Raw genomic sequence first — 20,036 nt, 5'->3', positions numbered from 1 at the left:
CTGGTGGGGCGAGGACTCCTTCGAGTCTGGGAACCACTCCGACCGCCAAGGAAGAGGCGGGTGAGGGGGACAGGCAGTGGTGCGAGCTATTCGGAAATCGAGAAACATGAGCAGTCCAAATGTTTAAAAAAAAAGAGCGCTATATACACTGAGTAGAAATGGAGGAGGAAGCGGGGAAGGTACGTATAGCGAGGACGTAGTGGGGCTTTAAGGATTGTAACGGCGCCGAAAGCGTGAATGAAAGGGAAAAGAAGTACTAAAGAAGGCTGGTCGAAATGCGAAAGAAGCCCGACGACAAGTAAATGCACGAAGCTCAAGTGCGCATGCGCTGTTCAAGCTCGGATTCAAAGAGACAACGCGTGCGGTGGCGGAAAAAAGCAGTAAACGAACTAAAAGAATGCTGTGCGCGTATGTGTGTGTCTCTGTAAGATAGAATCCTTGTTTCTTTTTTTTTTAATGCTCCTCCTCGACGGATCATACAAGAAGGGCAGCTAGTTGAGCAAAGAACGCGGTCGCTTACCGCCGTAGTATGCGGTAGTACAGCGTAGCGTACGTTTCAAGGGGGCAAGGAAAGGTGCCATTTTGAAAACATGAATGAAAGCCTCCCCCCTCCCCCAACCTCCATTTGCCCGCTCTCTCTCTTTCTCTATGTGTGAGAAATTCGCGTGTTCCGGAGTGAGAGAGTACCTGCGGTTTCGGGGCCGTGGGTCGTGCCTTGGAATTGAGAGCAGCGCTCCGAGCGTGGGTCTGGAATCTCGCGGCCGCCGGATGCGGTATTCGTGTGGTCGGATATGTGTGACCGTTCCCACACCTCGGCAAAGGTGCGAAAGAGAAATACTGGAGCGGGATCGATTTCACGTTTCGCTTGCGGGCGAATTAAACCCGGCCGGATGGTATACCGCTGGAAAAGAAAAAAAAAAACTCCTAAGGTTATTGTCATGACCTGAGGCAGGGGAATGACAGCGCTATAATTACAGCAGACTGTCACCTTCCCCTCTACTTGAGATTAAACTGCGGATCACGCATCCAGCTATGAAAATAAATAGGATTCGGGTAATCTTAGGAGACAGCAATGGAGCAGGGTGGGTCAGGGAACACACGTGAATTAATGAAATTTTAAGTCCTATGTAGAACACTTTTCCATACGGCCTCCACGTTACTGCCCCATATGCAGGTGTTATATGTTTTTCTCTTGAGGGATATTAATAATAATAATAATTGGTTTTTTGGGGGAAATGAAATGGCGCATTATCTGTCTCACATATCGTTGGACACCTGAACCGCGCCGTAAGGGAAGGGATAAAGGAGGGAGTGAAATAAGAAGGGAAGGAAGAGGTGCCGTAGTGGAGGGCTCCGGAATAATTTCGACCACCTGGGGATCTTTAACGCGCACTGACATCGCACAGCACACGGGCGCCTTAGCGTTTTTCCTCCATAAAAACGCAGCCGCCGCGGTCGGGTTCGAACCCGGGAACTCCGGATCAGTAGTCGAGCGCCCTAACCACTGAGCCACCGCGGCGGGGCTTGAGGGATATTGGCAAACTGCCATTCACGACTTGATAATACCTGCCATGCGCACACCTGCTGTCCACAGCACAGTGCCACTCCACTTGGCTTATGGAAAGCTGAGTCTACCGTACCAAAGAAAGGCAGCCAGGCGGATGAGATCAGGAACTTTGCGGGGATAAGCTGGCCGCGCAACTGGCACAGGACAGGGCTAACTGGAGAGACATTGCAGATGCGTAGTCGGGCTCATGGTGGTGATGGGTAAAATCGAGGAGAAGAAATTGTGATGAAGAGGAATATAACCGATGGTGTCTAAGCGTAACAGATTGGTTCTAAGGAAAGGCAAAGGCAGAGCTCGTAATCGGGCAGGCGGATGAGATTGAGAAGCTTGCGAGGACAGAACAGCAGCAGCTGGTGCAGAACAGGATTAATTGGAGCTCGGTCGGTGTGGAATCTGCCGTTTTGGATGCAAGCAAGGCTGACGATGAGAATGTTCAAGAAGATGGCCTCCAATGACATAACTTACTCCTAGACCAAGCTGGTTTGGTTTTGTTTATGAGTGTTTAACGCCCCAAAGCGACTCCGGCTATGCTGGACGCCGTAGTGAAGGCCTCCAGAATTTAGCCTCCATCGAAAGTCGACCGCCGCGGCCGGGATCGAACCCGCGTCTTTCGGGCCAGCAGCCAAGCGCCATAACGACTCAACCCCCGCGACTGCTAAGCCAAGCTTTGTCGCGTGGCGTGACCACACACGGCGCATTCCTGAGAATATCCATTCAGCAGCCAGCCGTTGCAACTGGTGTCCACCCCGGCAATGTTCTCACTGGGCAGCTGGTGAGTGGTTTGACTGCGACAAGCTGCGACGCCAGAACAGTCGAAAGCCAGCCACATGTGTTGCCTATATTTTCTACCGTGCTGTCTTTGCATATAGCTATACAGTGAAATAGAACTTCAACGAACCCCAGTCAACCCCGAGGAAATGTTCGTCGAAGTGAAATACTATACATTTTGATCAACTCAAGAATATAATGGTCCTAGAAAAGCATATATTTCCCAACAGTTAAATTTTCACGCATTTATTGTGTGCCTAAAATGTTTTGTAATATCGAACAATTTTGTGCTGCGCTCTTTGCCATGCAATATTGTCACCGCTGTAAACTGGGCAAGTTCTGTAATTCTGAATGTTTTTCTGCTATAAATCCTTGGGGATTATCAAAACGGTTCTTCGCTAGATACCTTATTTGCTGGCTGTTTTCCTGAAATTCCCCTGAAGCTAAGGCTGCGACTAAGGCACATGCACTAATCAACACGCTCGTCAACTGCACAACCCAGATGCGCAGACATACTATCGTAAGGCACATTCGGCTTTTCATAGTTTTGCAAGGAAAAAAGTGGGTTGCGAAGATACATACGCTGCGCAATTGAGGTTTTATGGTGCCCGCAGTTTCACGGACGAAAATTGCTTCAGATCTGTCAGAATTGTGCATTCTGAACCGGAAGCAGCACTTGCGCTTGCCAGAATGTTCAGTGGTTAGGAAGTTACCTGTGTTGAAATTCGTTCAAGTGGAACTTACTTACATATTATATCATCGCGTTTAGAAGGGAATTTCCTAAAAATTTGTTCTTCTCAAACGTTCGTTCAAGTGACGTTTGTTTAAGTGGTATTTTATAGAGCACCAAGAAAATGAACGCGTGTGTTCGGTCTGCCATTATACCGTGTTCTATTTAAGATTCACAATTTTTTGTGAACTCAGGAGCGCGTGATGGAGCTTAATCACAAGTCCGCCGTTCGTCACAAGAAAGTGATGTCGACGTTTTCTAGCACCTTTAAGAAGCATGACAACGATTCCTGCTCGCTGCGCTGTCTGCGACCATCATTAGTTCCCAGGCAGCGTGTGTATGGCGCATACGTGTTCACCTTAGACGTACACGACCCTGTATGTGCGCTGATAGCAAGTCCCTCGTCCTTGAAACTTTTGTTAGTGAGACGGGCGCTGCAAACCAGCCGTCACGAATATTCAGCTGCGTTTTAGCGCCATACGTACAATCACTTCAGTTAGCGGGTCGACCCTTACAAAAACTTCTTTATACAGTCTATAGATTCTCCATAGACTTCAGTCTATAAAGTCTATAGACTCCTTATAGACAAAGCTTAGAGAACAGTCTATAGGCAATATAAATCCTATACACAGTCTATAGACAGTCTATATATTTATGTCTATACACATTTAATAGACTTTTGTCTGTAGAGAGTCTATAGACTATGAATAGGCAAAAGAAATATATCTATAGTAAGGCAATAGAGTCTATAAGAAGTCTATACTCTGTCTATAGACCATTTTTATCAGGGAAGCGGGCCGACCTTAGCGAAGCAGGCAGGAAGATGGAAGACAGGGATGCGAAAGGCGTGGTGAGCTGACGCACGCAGCGATTCGTTTTGAACGTACAAGGGCGGCGGACTTTGAACTCAAGGCGGGTGCAGCTGTTAGCCTTCACCTAAGAGCGAGAAGCCGCGCGCGGTGTCCCCTATCACTTTTCGCCTTGACACTGGGCGCGTGTCGCGGCGGGCGCGGAAAGATGGCGACGGATAAGAAGCCGCTAACGAGGCAGCGACATGGCCGACGCCTCCTGAAGTCGGCCTAGACACTGACAGATGACGCGTGGCTATGTGACGAAAATAAGGCTTCAAGGGGGGGGGGGGGAGGTCGGACGGGTTTCTTGTCCTGACATAATCTTGTGAAGTCTCCGGTGCGGGCAAACCATTCACGGAAGTATCTCTCTTGCCCTGTAGAGTGCGTTTCTTTGCCCTGTTCGTCGTTTTCAATGTACTGTCCCATTACTTACCAAAGAACACCTGCTCCAGATCTGTAGCGAGAAATTCTGGCTTATAGCTCCGTTAAAATGAGCAGCACTTTGTTTGCTGGATAGTTCGAATCGCGCTGTAGGAAGGAAAAGCGAATATAGGTTTGTAAGAAAAAGACAATCGAAGACTTCTAGAAAGAAATCGGGATCATTAGGTAATATTGCGCGCCATGAGCGTTCTCAATGTAGTCGTAAGCGGGCTCAAATCTAGACCGTTCGCTATGACGTGGCGACTGCGAGTGCGTCGGGTCTCCCCTGGACAGGTTTGTAATAGACACCGGAGGTGAATTTGCGCCCTAAATTCTAAGCGCTGTATTCCTACATATATCGGCGAAGTCTTGAAGGTCATTCATTGATGGCCTGTATATATCAACATGCATGAGCTATTTAAATATAACTGGCTCTCCCCACTGTGTACGTAAAACATTAATTTGACCGCGCAGGTTTTAGGAATGTTTTATAGAACTACTCTGAAAAAAGTACATAATTTATCACTTACCTTTGTTCTTGATTCTTGCTTCGATGTGCGAATGAATTCATATGAACGGAACGAAAAACTTTTATAAGCTCAAGTCTTGCGGGAAATTTTATCGCTTGAGGTTATGTGCAGCACACCGGGAAAAAAGTATAAATACATGGCTCGTCCGGAAGTACTGCACTGGTTGCGTCGCTGTGCTAGTAGTCACGTGAAAGTGTGGTAGCACCTTCTGCAACTTGCGCATAAGAGCCTCGATTGGTCTTAATATGTCATGAATCAACACGTTCAGACATGCTGCTTGTAAATATGTTTTTGATGCCTGTTAGGAAACATTCCGGTTGTATTGTAAATCAGGGTAGTAGTAGTCTTGAAGCATCACTGAAAATGTGTGGAGCCGTTCAATACTCGCGCATTTCAGCTCGTGCCGCTACAGTGTTTTTGAATCGCCACTGCCATGCATGATGTAATGCTAGCTCACTTCAACTATCTCCGTTGTTAAATTCAGCTTGCGCTGCTACGCATGGTTTGTGAATGTGGAAAGCAGATTCAACTAAAGTTCAAACTTTACTGCTTGTCCCGCTACCTGAAGCAATAAAAGAAAGTGCTCAGGGTTGCTCATGATGGGGACGAAGACAAACTGCAGGACGCCGCAGGTAGGTGGTGTTACAGCTCACAGGTGGCGTCTGCGTGTGCTAACTACTAACAAAATGGTCCTGGAGTGTTCTGGAATTTTAACCACAATATAGCTAGTAAATATGACGGAAGAGCTCTGAGAGTGCAGAGAGTTTTGGCACTCAGCCTTTGGTAACACAGGAAAAATAGTTCATCCCAAATAATATCGCTCATTTGGAGTCATTTATTGGGCGCTCATACTCCGACGCATGCCTACTTTTGTCGCTGGAAGCAGCATGTATGAACCATTATTTAACGGCGGCGTATCGAGAAGTGTGTTCGACATCACCATAAGTTCGAATTAAATACACTTTAGGATAAATGCCCGGTCTCAGCAAGGGGCGGCGACCATAATCATGCAGACATTGTTCCTACGCCTTCATCATAAATGCGCCTTCAATACTAACCTGGAGCAGGTATTAGAGGCACCCTATAAAGAGTGAAGATAAATACAAATTCGCTTGTATCGAAACAGTGCAGAATTTTAACCACAAAGAAACCACTGTCACCATAAACGCAGCTTTTATAAGCTAGAAAAAAGCAAAAAGCAAAAAGCGAAAGACAGGTGTCGCCACCATCGGCCGATTTCGCAAGTGAAATGCATGCGTCAGCGTCGATTTTTGTGCGCCGATCCCAGAGGCCACGCTACACCGCCATTCACTTCCAAACAGTTTTCAATTTTCAGTTTTCAGTTTTAATTTTTCAAATTCAATTTTCTCACTGATTAATGCATCTTTTGCTGCTGGAGAAACGTTCACACAGCCAGAAAAAGCCTGAAAATCACTTTTTACTGAGTACAAAAGAACTCTTAGTTTCATTTCTAGCATTCGGTACCTTTGTAGGGTTATAAACGTAAGAGTAAGAAAATACGGTTTACACGATGCTTTCATAAGCAATTGTGCCTTTATCAAGGTGTCACTGACTTGAGTCGTCGAATTATTCTGCGACACTATCGCACGGGCAAGGGCAAGACGATCACCTATATACATAAGTCAGGCATGTATCCCACCCCACCAGTCTTCCGCGGACACAAGAAATTAGACGAGACCCGCCGCGGTGGTTCAGATGGTTATGGTACCCGGCTGCTGGCCCAAAAGACGCGGGTTCGATCCCGGCCACGACGGTCGAATTTCGATGGAGGCGAAATTATAGAGGCCCGTGTACTGTGCGATGTCAGTGCACGTTAAAGAACCCCAAGTGGTCGAAATTATCCGGAACCCTTCACTACGGCACCTTCATAGCCTGAGTCGCTTTGGGACGTTAAACCCATATAAACCAAACCAAGAAATTGGACGTGAGCCCCACCACTCTACTGAACGTCGCTAGCGTCGGTTTTGAACCGCAAAGGGAATCGTGTGAATCCTTTTGCTGCTGGAGCAGAGGCTGATGGAATTAAATTCCTGGCTTTAAAATACGCAGGTAATGTCGTACTCTTTATTTTTTCATTTGAGCGAGTTACTGTCTTGAACATTTTGGTCACGCGTCGTCGAGCCAACAGCGGCATCTTATTTATGCTTCTCTAACGGTGGTTCATTAGCGCTTCATTTCCAGAAGTACGTGACTGAACTCAGTGTAACTCTGATTTCAGTTTGGAAGTCAGGAAGCTGAGAAAGTCCCAGTTATTTGCGCTGACAGCACTTCTACAATTTCGATGTAACATTTAGGTGCCACCTGGGAGGAGGCAGCCCATGCAGGCCTGTCAGTCGCAATGGTATGGAGCCTAGAAAACGCTATCGTACTTAAGCTACGCAAAACGAAGCCTCTGGATTTTGCATCCTTCTTCAGGCGAAGAATTTACAGCGACACTGCAGAGCCGTGGTCACATTAGCAACGTTTCTTACCGCAATACATAAAACAAGTAGCCGCTTTAAAAATTGCGCCTTTGCTCGTACGTTGCCACCAGCGGCGTTGTGGCGCCATCTTTGTTCGAAGTGTCGCACTTTAAACGATGGTTCAATTCAACGCGAAAATTGCGGTGGTTTGCTTTACCAGCGGCCATAGCTGCTATAACTTTACTCGAATACACTGCAGTACCCACAAAACATTTTGCTGGCGGTATGGTTGGGAATCATTTCGAAGAGTGAGAGGGAATGAGTGTATGCTCTTTTCAAAACCCTGCTTGCAACTCGCGCGCTCCCGTGTTCCCACCTGCGGGGTGGTGTCGCCATCTGTGTGCGGGATATGGCAGTACCTACGAAGTCTGTGGAAATCATCGCTACATGGATTTGGCGCGAAGCTTAGGATAGTTGGCTTCGTTCGAATGCACTACAGCATCTACAGAAATATTCATGGAGAAAGTGTGGCTAGGAGGCAGAAACATTTGAGAGTGGGGAGTGGGGGGCAGCTTGGCGGTGTTATAAGCTTACGTGAGGATCCCCAGAGAAGAACATTGTGCAGTTTACTCGTCATCTATCTATTTAACGCTGTATTACAGCCAACACTATGCTTGTGAGCGCATCAACATTAACACGAACATCGACAATTATATAAAATACCCGTTGAAACGTACCATACTGATGTCTAGAGCCGTTCTTCGCCATGGCGTGCCGCGTCGTAGCGTTCTGCGTCCGGGTGCTGTAGAAGGATGGGCTGGCGTGGGGCTTTCCCGCTGGGTTGTTGCCGCTGCCGGAGATTGTGATGTGATGCCGCGGGGAGATTCAAGGGATAGCCGGAACAGTGCGACTACAAAGCCGCTATTGACTAGCGTTGGCAACAAGGGGCAAAGGTTTCTCTGGACAAGAGCGCTGCCGGCCGCTACCGCAGAAGTAGAACTTGAAGTAGAACTTCAAGTAGAACTTGCAGTAGAAGTAGAATTTGAAGTAGAACTTGAAAAGCAATAACTGATTATAGAGCGGGGCGTATTGTGTCACCAAGAGTACTTTCCTAATCATAAAACACCATTTTGATTTCAAGTGGAACTTGAAAAGCAATAATTTTATACAGAGCGGGGGGCATTGCGTGACCAAGAGTACTTTCCACGCAGTTATTCCTTAATTACTTTTTTTACCATGCAGTAGGCAAAAATCGAAAACAAAACAAAAGGCACAGTACTGCCATTGCGCACTGAGCTAAGCTTGTATACACTGATTTTACACGTTAACAACAGAGTGTTATAAAAGATACGACATCGCGGTTCAAGAACTGAGGATGAGATCGTCGATCCCCGAGGGCTCTGTCTCTGTTCTAAGATCACCGAGGTGTATAAGGTGTGGACTCGGAAGTTGTCGAGCTTTTTTTAACTCTCTTTTCAATGCGCATCACTGCACTCAAATTTCTGAAGAGGTATGCACATTACAAGTGCTTTATTCCGCCATAGGAAAACGAAAAAAATTGCGCAGATTTTATTCAGAAAAAGCAGTGAAGGGACAAAATAGATGAAATATCGAACACTTCGTCCTTGTTCATAGAGCGCTGGCCTGGTGAAGTACGCAGCAAGTGCGCACAATCCCGTTAAGCCAAAAAGTTCAACTTTTGTGCCGCTGCTGGCACCAACAGCTCTATGTTGCGAATGACAGTCCGCATCACTCCCAGGGAGCAACTCTGGCCTTAAAGTCTGCACGGAAGACAAAATATTTGCGGAGTACACTCGCCGCATGGTAACTAGTGAGGTGCAACACGTTAGGCCTTTTAGGAGTGCACTTAAGGCTTCTGGGGGCATGACTGCAGCAGCAACTGCCACAACATCCATCTGGAGCTCCTATATACAACGTCTGGAGTGCCACAGGGATCAATCCACGCCGCTATAACATTTCAATGGTCCCGGTTACAGTAGCCGCCATGCTTGTATGAGCATGGCGGTTTTCATGAAAAAAAAAAAACCGTGCCCAGAGGTGGAAGGATTGAAATCGTTCTCTTGTGGTCCTTATTTGCTTCTCCTTCCCGTGAGAAGCCCGTTCATCTGTTTCGTTGCTAGCGGAGTGGTTTTGTTGCATACCGTAGCGTTGTAGATGATGAACGGCCCGGGCCTCGGGCATAGGACGTCGAACATGAAGGCGCAGCAAGAGGGGACGTTATGGACGCGCGAGCTTGAGACCCAGAGTTCGCATGCTGAAAAGAATGAACAAGAAGTAACCACTGAGGTTATGCCGCTAAGATCAGTCACCTATGAGAATTTCTGCGATACGTGCGCGGAGTGCATTATGCGACCGCTGAAATGGGCCCTGAGTGTTTTTCTCTCGGGGTTAGGACCAATGTGCTTTGAAACGTGGGTTAAGATTTTACTGTAATACTTCAGTCCCTGTGTTCAGCTTCTAGTGCGCGAATTGAGAATGAAGTCAGTTCGGCGGTTTGTACAGTCCTGTTTGTGTTCGCAGTGTTTTCAATACCTGGGAGATTCAAATGCCCATGTTTCTTGCACACCTGACATGGCTAAGCCTTTGTCTATTATTTGAGGTACAAGCGAAATAAGAAACCCAATCCCGCGAGTTTGTGGTTGGAAGTCAAAATTAAAATGAGGAACTTTTGGTGTCTAAAATCAAGAAAAGCGCTGTTGAAATTTCATCTTATTTGCTACGGACCAGAACGCACATACTGCAAAGAGAAATTTTTGCTAATTGAATCACGCTGTACTCAACGAAATGATATCTCAAACATTTGTTAGCAGTCAGTGCTGCGCCGTTCACTGTTTCACTACAAACGATATACGTAGACTATGTTGTAATGAGACTTAGATCGGGCTCGATTCAATGCGATATGAAGGAAAGGCACTAATAACGGTATAGAACGAATGAAACTGCCTGCTCGCAGTTTACTAAAGCAAGCTTGCAAACACCTTGGTTTTACCAATGAAACGACTTCAAAGCTCTTAAACATTCGTCACCAACACCTTTTCTGGACATCAGCAACCTGGAACTGAACGAAGATATTTTAAACTTTAATTTGAAGTAAACCAGACTGTCGTGGAAGATTTTGCGCAAACATGGTGATCATTCTGACCTGAAATCTGACCTATAGAATGCTTTCTGCGCTCACAAAATCAGTGGGAGAATCCGAAGTTCTAAATTCCCGCGGAGATTTTGAGTGTTCAGCGCCACGGGCACGGGGTGGCAGCAGCGCTAACTAGAAGTGTTTGTCCAAGTTTCCCGGGCATGTGCTTGGCTGGAGTGATTAGCAGCTGCTTTTTCTTTAACAACACCTGGATGAAATTATTTGTTTTGTTTTCATTGACTGCATGTTGGAGTAACAAAAGCTCATGACCAATTTCAATTTATAAAATATGTGCTTCTTACGGTGATGTTGTTTTTGTTTGAAAATGTATCGGGCAAGAGCCAGACAAACATTACATATTAAGGATTCTCAGTGTACCAAGTACCTTTTCTTGTTTTCAGGTGCGGAACGCTGAGGAGGTAGCAGTTACGTCCGTTGGTGAATATGACGGTTTCGACTAACATTCTGCCACCTGTGAAAAGCATGGCAGTAAGATATGTTGACTCATTCAGACAACACGAACGAAAAGGCGCTCGCGACTGGTCGAAAAAAAAAATCTCCGATCTTGTATACTCCTTACCGATGCCCCAGAAAAAAAAAAAAAGTAGGCAGCAATTCTATTCTGCAATTATTCCTCTAATACTGTGTTGAAACTTGGAGGCTTAAAAAAGACTTGAAAACATATTAGGAACAGCGTAGAGTTCTCGGGAAGCAAAATGGAAGTTTAATGAAATTTGCCGAAGTTTTCGGCAAATGTAGTCATACTGTGCTTTAGATGCACGTGCCGCGAAAACCAAAGTGCAGCGCAAGTCAGCAGGAACTTAGCGCCATCAGGCTGAGCTTGTGAGCCAAGGGTGCGATACATATACATACAATAATAAGAAGCAGTTGCTCATGTAAGCGACCATTTACATAACATGCGGACGCCGTCTTTAGCACAGTACATTTAATGAAACAATGCAGTGAAGGCTGTCAACATCGAAGGTGAGCCCGTTTTTTTTTAATATTCTTAATCGGCAATGTGGTTAAGAAATTGAACTTCAAAGCACGCATTGGTAAGCTAGTTGAGTTGGCTTTCCAGGTTTGGTTTATTAGTTTATGAGAACTTAATGTCCCAAAGTGACTCAGGCTATGAGGGACACCGTATTGAAGGGGTCCGGAAATTTCGACCACCTGGGGTTCTTTAACGTGCACTCACATCGCACAGTACACGGATTTCTATAGAATTTTGCCTCCATCGAAATTCGACCGCCGCGGCCGGGATCGAACCCGCGTCTTTTGGGTCAGCAGCCGAGTGCCACAACCAATGAGCCACAGAGGCGGCAATAAATACACTTTGTAGTTCACAGAGACATTTGCTACTCATAGAACTTAATATAGGGGGCGCAGCAATGAGACAAAAGGGTTATTTGTGGCACGCTGTTCAGCTGAAATGTGTTCATAACTTGTGCAACAAATAACAGTAACGTTCGTGTTTATCAGCAAGCAGCGGTCTATTTTGTGGAAAGAAAAGAGAAAACACAAGAGCCTCTTGTACGTCTATCTTCTGTAGATTACCTTTTGTAGTGGCTAGTGATGATTGCTCGTAACTAAATTGGATTCCGTTTTCAAAAATGAAATGCATGAGAACTCATATATTGCAACGCATCAAGGGTAATCATCGGTTGCCACAAAACTATCATAATGAATTTTCGAGAATCCTTAGAGATCTGCGTATTCAGATAACGAGAAAATTGCGCGTGAATTTTAGCCCCAAGCGTATAAAAAACTACAAAGGAGAAAAACTTAAGGATTAAAGAAGACAGAAAACAACAGGACCCAAGTTTTTATGCTAGCTTAGATAATGGGCTGCACATACCGGGAAGTGTAAAATTTATGGCGTTCCATTTATTGTAAAAATAATCCTTGGCAGCATTGACCAGCAGTGTGGAGTTTTGTCTGAAAAGATAAATTCAAGATATCAGCATAGAGGTCCCCAGAGACACTTCCCCTGCGCCGCTAGCCCAATGAGCTGAAGGTCTAAATGGGCGCGATGATTGGCGAGCTGCGTAGTGTCACACTGAATACGAAATTTTTAAGCGCAATATGATGCTCAAGATTTTCATGATAATGGAATTTGACCTATTGAAATGATTTGTAATATACATGCTTTTCATGTTCACTGCAGAAAACTTGTCCTCTAAGCTCTCTTAAAGAGTGAAAATAATGAAATGAAGATTGTTTCTGCAGAAGCCTAACGCCCTATTGGAGAATGTTTGATCTTTGGACACATATTTTCACACTACCGCGAGGGTAGGGCCTTATACAGATAGAAAATTCGTGGAAATTTCCAAGGAGCGGTTGTAGGTATTTTCGTTTGCGAAACTTTGGAAACGGTAAAAAAATAGCGCAAGAACAAAGCGGCCACGAAAATGAACTGCAACGAGGCTTATCAAAATGGTACGTTTTCGCAGATTAAGGTTACTGGAGATGCTTTCTGTTCGGCATGCTGCCAAGGACTCTCGCAGTACAAGAACAAACATTTCTTTTAATATTAGCTGGTGGAACTTGACGGAATAGCTTGGGCAAATATATATACTGCAAATTGAAAGCAGCGTTTCGCCTTTTGCTTTGAAGAAACATAGTAGAAATCGGTACAGAACACCGAACGATACGCATAATAATAACAAAGTTGCCGAAAACAGAGTTGCCGGGCGTCATAACCACTCAGCCACCGCCGCGGCCCCAATAACAACGTTCCATCGGGAAGTTTCTTTTTAGAGTGCGTGCACACTCCGGAGTTTTTTGAGCAGCTGCTCGTCCCTGGTACGTCAGGAGTCAGTAAAAATAACCCATAGAACGTCTAGAAAGCGTATATTGCGGTTGGCATTGTGGGGTTTGTAATAAGGGATATAACCCCCCCCCCCCCCCACCCGTCCCGGTTAATCGCGGCTAACGCAGTTCAAAGCCCCCGGGCCCCACCCCGTGATCGCGTACACTACCGAGCGCACGCCGACCACGGCGGGCCTTGCTCTGAGGAGAACAAAGGAACGACACAAACGTTTATTGCTACAGCAACAATAAAGCCAGCTAGCAACAAAATACGCCGAGGAATCGAGATCATCCGACTCACCAGCAAGGTTACGAGGAAATGTTCGCCCACTCCAGGGGAGGAATACTCCGCGGCCAGACGGGACGAGACGCGGGAGAACAATACTCCCCACGAGGCCACGCCCAGCTGGCGGAGAGCGGAGCGCGCCGAACTGTTCGTACGCTCCGCAACCCCAGCCGAAGAGAGAGTCGTCTCCCCCACGTGCGCGCACAGCAATCACGCCGTCCGTGGCGCTCATGTAGCTGCGACGACGGCTCCCTCCGTTGCCAGTCTGGGTAACTAACTAGGGACGCAACGCGGGGAAGCAAACCACAGGGGACAGCGGAGTAGGCCCCCACAGTAGTTTTCTCGTTTTTTCTGTGCATAGTCTGGAGGGTGTCGACAGGCACAAGTGAGGAGGAAAATAAATAAAATTTTCTCTCTGTCTATAAATTCTACACAAGCTGAGGTAAAGAGCCAATAGTTTCGTTTCGTTCATTCTTTCTGATTAACCTCTCCCTTCCCTATTCGAGGTCCGTGTACTGCTGATCGATGCAAGATGACAACGAAGTGTATTGGTATCGCATACCCGTACTCTATAGACTATTTGCGGAAATTAGTAAATAATTCATTTATTTCTGCCTTCATCATTTGCGAATGGTCTATGATGATCCTGTAGACGAAAGTGTGCGCAAAATGTGATCCCACAAGTCTTCAGATTGCCAATAGACAGCCCACAAAAATCGCTGGTGTGCTTTCTGTATACATCTTTATAGCGAAAAACTGAATGCATCAGTCTGTAGGCTGCCCACGGAATATCAGTAGGAATTATGACCATAATTTTTTTGGTCTACATATTTTGACAAGGCAGTCGAAATTCATAGGGCGTGTTTTACGTATGACGCATGCTTTGCGCAGACGTAGTGTCAGATAAACGGAAGTTTCCACTAAGGATCGAGTATTTCGAATCGAACAAAAATTGCGCTAATACTTTTATTCTGTACAACACCGTTCAACGGTCGTCAAAGCCATAAATATAACTTAAACACGGTAGTGAGCCTTTCGACGGGTTTTCTGGAAGGCGGAAGGGGTATATTTCTCAATGGCATCGCAATAAAAGGATTTTACTCGAGCATCGTCACTGTGTTAATACAAGAATTAAAGGACCGGAAGTGCTCAATTCATAAACGGTGCGGCCTTAGCATGAGCCTAGTAGTGGTTACCATTTATAAAGTACGTAGACAAGAAGCAGATACTAAAAACGTTAATTCAAATAATTCACGGCGAACTAAAAATAATAAAGATTTGTACTTAAAACCCCCAGAGAGACTGAGCTCCCTCTTATATCATAGTGAAGCGATTCGACCTTACTTGTCCCGAACCAATGCCTTTCGTTGTTCGTTCTTCCCAGAGGCAATAGAGATGTGGAACAGGCTGCCTGCAGAAATTGTTCGCAGTTCTTATACCACATTGTTTGCAATTGCAATCAAGGTCTCTTACTAAAATCTGTACCATATGGATATTGCATAGCTTTTTGTGTGTGTGCGTGCGGCAGATAGCTGACATTTGAATACGTGTCTTATAGGCTGTATATCCTATGCTGTGTTGTATCCGTAGGCCACTGTATTGCATGTACATATTTCTTTTGTATCTGGCTGCTTATTCTTGTATGAACGTGTTAATGTGTAACATCCCTCCCTGTAGTGACCCTCAACTGAGGGTTGACAGTATTCCTAAATAAATAAATAAATAAATAAATAAATAAATAAATAAAATAGACAGACATGAAAAAGGTCAGTACTTACGGTATACCGCGGGTTCCGTTCCTGAACTCGAAATGGAATAGGTAACTCTTGTTGTGGTTGACTTCAGCACGAACGCTTACGCACGTAAAATTGTTGCCCCATAATGGTGAGTCTCTGTAGTGAGTTGCCTTCAAAAGGACATATGGCGCAATAGTCGTTTGGTTCAGAACCTAAATAGAAGACAGAAAATTCACATATATATTGTGTATTACAGTGAACCTATTAAGTAAATGCTAAGCTGAAAATCGGCACGTTGTTCCCAAAGCAAACGCCATTTGCACAAATTACCGAGACCTTGATCTTCGTCTCGTTGTTGACAGTAAATTGGGGGCCCATAGAATTCAGCCCCAACCAAACTTACTGAGCACGAACCGCATTCACAGTTGGCGTCTGGCCGCTTCATGCAGCTTTAATGACCATTTTCTTGTGTACTTTCTCAATGGTTTGCTATCAGTGCTCTGCTCTCTTAGGGATAGCGGATCTTTCCAAGTTTCGCTGAATATATAAATTTGTTCCACGCTTTTGCAGAATCAGTGTGATACTGTCACTTAAAATGGGCGTCAATTATCACTCGTTAAGCAATAAAATGTTCAAAATCACCAATTGAGTTTGGATCTAATGAGTCGTTGAAGATGTATTTCAGCTTCTTTATGATTAAGCATTGACTGATTTAGACAAGGTGATCCTGCATACATTAACAGAAAAGTAAACACAATTATCCTTGAAGAAAAGATTAAAGCACGACATTTTGGTTTTCACTTGCTATTGACAAAGGCAAATCATGTTATAATAAAGACGTGAAAATAACAAATATCGAGACCTGAATGTAGTTCAGTTTGAAGAGCAGCGCCTATCATTGGACTGGCTTGTAGAGCCTTCTGACAGCCCGTGCTTTTGCCCACTCGTTTGTTAACCCGTAATTGCTTTCTTTTTTCGCCTCCTGAACAGAAAGTTGTCGGGTGTGGGCGAAACAAGCAACGTGCGCCCAGGGCGTCGGCCAAATTGCGAAGGCGAAATTCCGAGCATTGTCAATCACAACATGGCATGGAAGTTAAGTCGTCACTTTTTTTTTAACATCACAAAAACGTCAGGAGCGCAGCCCCCCCCCCCCCCCCAAAAAAAAAAAATGGCGGTGGTTCAGTTTTCGTTAAACCTGGAGTGACGCGATAGCTACAGCTGGCAGAGTGGAACTTGGTCACGTGACCAACCAAGTGACGAACCACGTGATCAGCCACGGCGCCGCGCCGCTGGCAGCTGCTCCACACCGCGTGACCAACCACGTGACAGCGTGGCGGCGCAGCCACGCTGAAGGCTCGAAGCGCTGCCGTAATGTAGCTGTCGCTACAAAAACCTATAGAAGGCTTGACGGCGGGTCTACGCCCCTGTACACGTTATCACACCTCAACCAAATCTGGCGCTGTGGATAGCGCATTATCCCAGCTCAGGTGTTCAATACTGCTTGCTGTGAAAATGTAATTTTTAAATTCATTAAATACAGCACAACTTAACTACAGGCAAGTGATATAGCGTACAATGTCGTGGACAGGGGAAACAAAAATATATACGTTGAGAAAGAAAGCCATGATGGTTTATGGTGGTTTAACGTCCCAAAGCGACTCAAGAAAGCCATGAAGGTGATACTTAAAATATATTGCACTCAATTCTTTGCGTTGAAAAAGAAGTGACCATCGGCGCTCTTGAAGACAAAGACGCTGAGTGTGTGTGCGTTCACAAAGCCTCCGGTTATAGTATACCTCTCTGTGCTGCACAATTGTTTGTGGAGACCTCCCCGTAACAATATGATTACCGAACTCTGTTCTGCCCGCTTCTTCACGGAACAGTGTGACAACTAGCTGTTTTTAACTTATATGACCTAAGGCTATTGTTATTACACAAAAACCTCTCGCGTAATGATGAGAAAAGCCTTCACTACACATACACACAGTCAGAAAAAATTCCGTCCACTCAGCAAACAAACAAGAAAGATGGATCGTTTCGCGAGCTAAGACTAAGTATGGTAAGCTCTTAAGACACTCTCAACGTTGCTGAAGTAACTACACATTTCAAACATTAATCTTATATACGCTTATCGATGTCTGTTAATGATTTACAAGCTTTAGAACATGAAATCGAACAGCTTTGTATGGCACTGTCATATTTTACAGTACATTATCACTTCTGAATTTTTTTATTATCCATTGCCTATTATGAATGCACTTTATTACTTTTGTATTCCTGACTGTTAATTTTTTTCGGACTAGGTATTATCATTGTGTTGATGCACTGCCTGCTTATCCCTATCCTGTATCTTTATGCCCCTGGTTCTCTCATCGTAGGCGACCGAGGGCCACTCATGCTGTGTAGGTGAATTTTTTTCCAGGATACCCTGCCAGTATATATATATTTTCTGTATGTTACAACCGGCGTAAAGTTCGTTCCTTCGTTCCTTTATTCATTCATTCATGGTGAACAGCTCATGTGTCAACAAAGCAGGGGAAGGATAGTGCTATGTGATAAAATATCTTATAAAGCAAACAAATCTATCTGCAGACGCAAGTGCAGCGTACATGAGCCCATAATCTCACAAGCAAGTGTTTTTCGGCACACATTCGTCTTAACTGGTCGCAGCAAGCTATGTCTCTCTCCAGTATAACTAACTTAGCTGCCCTCCACCATTTTGTAGCTCTGCTGTAGGCGAAAACCAAACAAGCAATGCCTACTTTTTTTTCAGATATATTTATGTAGCCTCAAATTACACCTTCTTTGCACATGCAATTTCAACTCTCAACGCATGGCTATATGGTCACGACGACCTGGACACAGACCCATAGAACTATGGCATACAGCTTCTTATACAGGAAACGTGTGTGCGTTGAGATTCAAGTGGCTTTGTCTTCAACTCAGAGAGATACGTACAGAAGATAGGCAGATATTGAGGCCTTAGAACCATACTCCTGGCCTGCCACATTACTGAGGGGAAGTGTAGAAAGTAAATAGCAAGCGTGCACACATGATGCCTGCCGGCTTCTGTCCGAATCTTTCAGTCTGTTTCTTCACAAGTGTGAAGTAGCGCAAACCGTTCACCCGGTCCACCGGCTCCGGTGTCAAAAACAGGGACGACTGATTGAATGTATAAAACAATGGGTGCGCAAATGAATCGTTCAGAAACACGAATTCAAGCTTTGATTTAACTTGTGATTGCCCCGGTTGTTAGCATGACCTTGTGGCGCTTAAAAACAGGAAGCCTTATTCGCTCGAAGAACACCTCTGGTTTCCTTTTAAAGAACATTGTATTTACTTATTTCCTGATAACGGAAGACTTATGAGCATGTTATTCAGTTTCCGCGGAGTGTCATAGAGATGTCATGCCATGAGTCTTGAACCTGTCTCGAAATTTCAGCTGCAGGCGGCAGTGTTAGCGGTGCTGAACAATACACAACAAAACTATCATATTACCGCTGTACTGCTACAGACGGAGTTCACACGTTGGACACTTTACATAGCGTGTCCAGTAGCTATGGTAAATTTTTACGAACAAAATGTAGTCGTAGAAGTTATTAATAGGATATGGCGTCTTAGCATTTCGTAGATTTTGATTATCCTGTTAAAGAGGACTCTGGATCACTCTGCGTATACTTTAGCATCGTTCTTAAACAAAAATCACTTACTCGACATGCGAGGAATTTGGCAAATGCTTTTCCAAGTATTTGGCAACATTTTCAGATGGCCCCCAAAGTTATCCAAACAACGAGATGACATGTTAGAACAATGCTTGAAATTACCTTCAACGCATCCTGATACTGGCCAAACTTGTTTTCGTCCGCCCAAAAGGGTATCATAAACGCTACAGCGTGTAGACATACTGCGGCTGCTAAGGTGAACCGCAGAACAGAGTGCATCCCTAGCCGGTCAGTCGACGCGCTTTTCGGGGCTGCAGGGAACAACTTTTAGCCGTCAGTCTTGCATGTACCCCTAGTGTGCGACAGTGTGCACAGACAGCGTGTACGCTTTGAACAACCCGTGCCTCCAGCGAGTATTTATAAAGTAAACCCGAGCTCCTTTGTCGGGTCGTAAGTGACAGCTATGCATCGATAAAGGTCTTCTGTCAGGCGCTCCGCATAAGTTTTCGTCGGGCTTTTGTTAACCACTAAATTTCTGCAGCATGTTGATTCGTCACGTGCACAGAAGCTGCTACAGTAAGCACATCTGAAGTAAGTAGGGTGCCACTGTCACTTATTTAAATGGCATTGCCACCTACAAAGACGAACTTCGGTGCCTTGGCTTCAGTGCAGAATAAGATACGCTACAAGTGCCGCCAGTTCTTGGAAGCATGAACAATACAGAGCTGCCGGTCCATAGCCCAGATTGATGGCTTTCATGACTCCCTGAGAATTCAGCAACGCCATGGCATGAAGCATGGGGCTGAATCTTTAGCAGCATGCTATATTAGACACAATGTCATTGCTCCTATTTCGTGTAACGCCGGTTAGGGAGTAAAAATAAGCGTAGGCCCTCTTGCTTCTTTCAAAGTAGGACTGCGAAGAGAAGGGCACCAGAAGACGAAGCTGCACTGTCGCTTCGTTTCTCACGCCAAAGTTCTAAGGTCTATCTTCATCCACGGTAGACATTATGCTAGTCAGGCATTATGCGGCCAGGCTGGGCAGCATAGGTGTAACGAACGTTGACCACCCTACATTAATGCGGTAGCCTTAGAGCCG

The 20,036-nt window shown here is 45.2% G+C and overlaps 1 protein-coding gene across 1 annotated transcript; it reads right to left on the bottom strand.

Moving 5' to 3' along the window:
- Positions 1-9,225: 9,225 nt before the first annotated feature.
- Positions 9,226-19,280, bottom strand: LOC144105670 (female-specific histamine-binding protein 2-like). The gene is made up of 5 exons (XM_077638771.1): positions 19,101-19,280; positions 15,319-15,488; positions 12,302-12,381; positions 10,829-10,915; positions 9,226-9,564 (listed from the first exon to the last, which is right to left on the bottom strand). Exons 1-5 carry the CDS (start codon positions 19,215-19,217, stop codon positions 9,380-9,382), a joined length of 639 nt encoding a protein of 212 aa, XP_077494897.1. The 5' UTR covers positions 19,218-19,280; the 3' UTR covers positions 9,226-9,379.
- Positions 19,281-20,036: the final 756 nt, after the last annotated feature.

Source organism: Amblyomma americanum, chromosome 9, assembly GCF_052857255.1.
Source record: "Amblyomma americanum isolate KBUSLIRL-KWMA chromosome 9, ASM5285725v1, whole genome shotgun sequence".
In the NCBI taxonomy this organism is placed as follows: Eukaryota; Metazoa; Arthropoda; class Arachnida; order Ixodida; family Ixodidae; genus Amblyomma; species Amblyomma americanum.
Note: the sequence above shows the minus strand (reverse complement) of the source record. Positions and strands in the feature narration are given on the sequence as shown.